At 57.0% G+C, this 4,521-nt stretch overlaps 1 protein-coding gene across 1 annotated transcript in view; it reads left to right on the top strand.

Moving 5' to 3' along the window:
- Positions 1-4,521, top strand: part of RAB36 (RAB36, member RAS oncogene family) — a 13,035-nt gene that overhangs the window by 568 nt on the left and 7,946 nt on the right. The window contains exons 2-3 of the mRNA XM_010863512.1: positions 406-487; positions 4,333-4,424. Of these exons, the coding sequence (XP_010861814.1) occupies positions 406-487; positions 4,333-4,424 (174 nt within the window). The remainder of the gene's footprint in view (positions 1-405; positions 488-4,332; positions 4,425-4,521) is intronic.

The raw sequence follows: 4,521 nt of genomic DNA, 5'->3' as shown, positions 1-4,521 counted from the left end.
AGCGCCGGGTGGGGTGCTTCTGGGAAAGGGTTGTGGGCTGCACCCTAAGGGCCGGCGCACCCAGAGCCTTCATCCCTTGAGGCCAGGAGCAGGGTCCCCCTCGCTACTCCACTTCCTCTGCCAGGACTCTGGGTCCCTGCTGTGCCACAGTCACTCAGAGCCCAGCGCTGAGCTCAGGGAGGGGCCACTCCTGGCAGGACACCCGGCAGGAGACCCCGCTCTCCAGCTCTCCCAGGCCGGGCCGCAGGCCTGCACACACTGCCTGCAGACAGGGGAGATGGCCCCTGACATTCCCCACGGAGAAGGAGGCTTGGACTGTTTTCAGAGCAAAAGCCATGTTCAGCGTCAACTCTGGGGAATCCCCAGGGACTCCCTAACCCTCTTTTTCCCCTGTTGGGGGCACAGGATTCCTGGAAGGATGAGGTCCTCCCTGACACCTTTGGGGTCCTCTGTGAGCCGGGACCGCGTCATCAGCAGCTTCCCTAAGGTAGGGAGGCCTTAGGCCAACCCTTGATGTGTGCACTGCTCCAGTGACAGCATGCCCACATCCAGCCTTCCCCACCTCGCTCACCACCGGAAACAAGGCAGGTGAATCGGGAGGCCAGTCCCTCGCAGAGAGACCCCAGGGACTCAGCAGACTTGTTGAGAAGCTTGGCATTGACTTGCCCAGGGTGGGCTGGCAGGCAAAAGGTGACACTGGAAGGCAGTGTGACGTGGAGGTTAAGGGCACAGACTTTGTAGTCAGATGGCGGTGTGAGTCCTGCGTGCCATTAAGCTGTGTGACCCTGGACAAGGTACTCGACCTCTCAGAGCTGCTGGCCCACAAGGATAGCTCTGCTCACGCTGGACGCCTGGTTCATGGTGAACGGGAGCTCCCTTGCCCAGGTGGTGGTTGCTGCTTTTCTCATTACAATTATTACATTATCAGGGCTTCCCTGGTGATCCAGTAGTTAAGAATCCACCTTCCAATGCAGGGGTACATGGGTTTGATCCCTGGCCCGGGAACTAAGATCCCATATGCCTTGGGGCAACTAAGCCCATTGTGAAGCCACAATGATCCTGCCTGCACCTAAGACCCAACCCAGCCAAAAATCAATCAATATTGTAAAATTATTATTACATTATCAAACAGTACCTCCAGTTTCCTGGGACCAAATCGAAGGTTCTCACCCCTTACCCTTCTGTCCTTACTAAAAACTCACAGCTGTCTTAAAATCCATCCTTAATCACAGCAGGGGACACAAATCCATACTACCTGAAGTGGGTGGGAGGACCAGTGTCTCCCAGCCCTGCAGAAGCTCCACCTACCCTCTGCTCGCCGCCGCTCAGGGCCAGGTTCTGCAGCAATTTGTAACACAGAAGGTCAGACACAACACGATGTCCTCGAGAGGGGACCACTTAGACAGCAGATGCTGCTTCCCGACACAGGCGCAGGAGAATCGAGCACCTCTCGGGCTGATGCGTGATGATGAGGGCCAAAGTAAGTGCTTGAGCGCCAGATGTGAGAAAAGGTGCAGAAAAGAAACACTTCCACACGCGTGTTTGCTTCTACATGCAGAGTATCTGGAAGCACGCTTGAGACCCTGCCATCTGTGGTCGCTGCCCTGTGTGCGGGAGAAAGCCTCCCTTTTAAAGAGTCTTGAAATCTGTGCTCAGGCCAGGGGGCGAAGGAGGGTAGACTGTGGGTGTTTGGAGTCTGCAGTGATTCTTCCTCCCTGTCTTCTGCTTCCTCCCTTCTGAGTTCTGTCTCCAGCTCGCACAGAGAAAGCCTCGGTGCCTCTGACTGGTGGATGGTCCCCGAAAGACTTTCCATCTCATCAGAGGCCCAGCAACTGCTTCCCTTGTCAGTGGTGACCGGGGATGAAGGGGTTGAAGAGCTGAAGGAAGGGAGGGGTGACTGGCACAGGTCTCATGGGACGAAGGACCTCAATTACAGAGCGTGACAGCAAGGCTCAGAGAGGTAGGGAGGGCTGCCTGCCGGAGGTCACACAGCTGTGCGTGGGGGAGCCCAGACTTGAACCGACCATGGTTGACTCCGAGCTCTGACTGTCCCCCACCCTGGGAGGCAGCCTGGGTCACCCCTGCTCCCACAGAAGGTGAGATTCTCTGCCATCTGCTTGTGGCCAGGTTTATCCTGCACCCTGGGGGCCGCAGCACTTCAGGCCTGAGCAGTTTGCAGTCAGGCGGGCAGGTCCTTCCTTCATCCCACATGTCCGGTCTCCATGTGCAGCCCACCAGCCTCCTTTAGCACACTTCTCTAATCTGTATCCCAAGTGGTGCAGTGTGTGCTCAGTCGCTCAGTCATGTCTAACTTTATGAGGCCCCATGGACTGTAGCCTGCCAGGCTCCTCCATCCATGTAATTTTCCAGGCAAGAATACTGGAGTGGGTTGCCATTTCCTATTCCAGGGGATCTTTCCGACCCAGGGATCAAACCTGCATCGCCTGCCTTGACAGGTGTATTTTTTAGCACTGAGCCATCTAGGAAGCCCATATTATGCATCAACCTACTATATATCAACGTGATATAGAATTAATATTGCCTATCACAAAGTTTTACCACTGTTTTAAAAAAGAAACACATGAAAGTGATTTTTAAGCTGTACGTTTTCTTGAAAAGAAGAAATTCCTAGCTTTTACTCAGGACAACAGAAACAGTACATTTGAAAGTTTTTCCCTTAGGAAGAATCTGGGATCCACTGCATCGTTCTTATTTTGTTCTTTTCCCCTCTTCTTTCTGTCCCCAACATTTCTGCCATTTTCCTCTTCTTGGCCGGCACCAGGCTGTGTCCTTCCATTGGCTTATTACCGTCACCATTTGAGCTACACTTTTTGTGTCGGGTTTTGGCTGCCTTCCTTCCTGCCGCACTGCACGGCCAGATTCCTTATGCTTTTGGACTAGTGGTGGGCTCCGTCTCCTGACCGCCGTGTCTCGGTCGCGCCGCATCCCTCACCCCGCTCCTCCCGCGACTTGATGCCGACAGGGAGAGAAGCGGACAGAAAAGCAGCCAGCCTTCCCGAAAAGACGGCCCACCCACGGCCGCGTGACCGTGGCCCTGGGCTGAGCGCCTGCCTGAGCTGCCCGTTTGCCCCTGCAGCCCGCAGACCAAGAGGCGCGGTGAGAGTGCCCCCACCTCACAGCTGGGGACATGGGCGCCATGAGGCCCCGCATTCGCCCTCTGCAAAGCTGCTTCACTCTCCTCGCTGCCCTGGTGCAGTCACACGGGGCCGAAAGGGCAGGTGGGCCAGGGCAGAGAGCCGCCGGGCACAGGCCAAGAAGTGGCTGGGGACACGGCAGAGCGCAGCTGCGGAACGCGGCGAGGCTCCGCCCATGCCTCGGCCACGCCCCACGTAGCCTCGGCCAATCGGACCGCAAAGCGCAGCCGCCGTCTGCAGCGAGGCTCCTCCCATGCCCCGGCCACGCCCCACGCTTAACCTCGGCCAATCTGACCGCAAAACCTAATAGTCACGTTGCGTTTGTTTGGGCTTCCCGAGTGGCTTAGCGGGTAGGCAATCTGCCTGCAATGCGGGAAACCGGCTTCGATCCCTGGGTCAGGAAGATCTCCTGGAGGAAAGGAATGGCTATTCTTGCCTGGAGAATTCCTCGGACAGAGGAGCCTGGGGGACTACAGTCCATGGGGTCGCAAAGGGTCGGAGACGACTGAGCGACTTTCACTTTGTTTGTTGAATACGATTTTTTTTTTCAGCCTATAGAACAAACTTGCATTCCCCGAGTGTCAGGGCGTCTTTGCTGAGCACCCAGCATGCATATGCCAGGCCGGCTCTGCGCTGGCGGTTTTACAAACACGACCTCATTCACGCCCCCAAGTCTCGAAGGGTTTCCAGATGCAGAAACTGAAGTTCAGAGACGTGAGGCAACTGCCCAGGGTCACACAGCACCTGAGGGTCCGTGCTCTCGGGCCACTATGCGGTCCTGCCTTGCGAAAAATGTGGACGAAGCAAGTGCTTTCTAGGACATTTTCCATGCAGTAATATACATATTTTTAAAAAACGAAAGCAGCATCAGAGATTCGTAGTAGAAAGCATAGGAGGGTCTTGGTGCTAAAAGTGTCCTTACAGCCCACCCCTCCTCTCACCAGAGGGGACAGAGGTGTGGTGCACCCACAGCAAGGGCCCAGCTTCCCTCCCCCAACAAGACCCAGCTCTCTGGGTCCCCGCCTGGGCTTCCTGGCACGTTAGAGCCTTGGAGCCTGTGAGGTGCTGACAAGGAGGGAGGCTTGGAAGGGGAGGGAGGGGACCCTGGGAAGTAAGCCACCAGCTCCTGCCCAGGAGCTCCGCAGGGGGACACGCCCGCCTGTCTGTCTTTCTGCAGTGGTACACACCCGCCGCCTGCCTGCAGCTCCGGGAGCACTTCCACGGGCAGGTCAGCACTGCCTGCCAGCGCGGGAACACGGGGACTGTGGGGTGAGCGCTGTCTCCGCGGGGGAGGGTGGGGAGAGCCCAGCGCACGCCTGAGTGTATGGAGGCAGATGCGCGCCTCGGACAGCAGAACGCGCGGGTG

This window comes from Bison bison, unplaced genomic scaffold (assembly GCF_000754665.1).
Source record: "Bison bison bison isolate TAMUID 2011002044 unplaced genomic scaffold, Bison_UMD1.0 scf7180017858472, whole genome shotgun sequence".
Lineage (NCBI taxonomy): Eukaryota > Metazoa > Chordata > Mammalia > Artiodactyla > Bovidae > Bison > Bison bison.
Note: the sequence above shows the minus strand (reverse complement) of the source record. Positions and strands in the feature narration are given on the sequence as shown.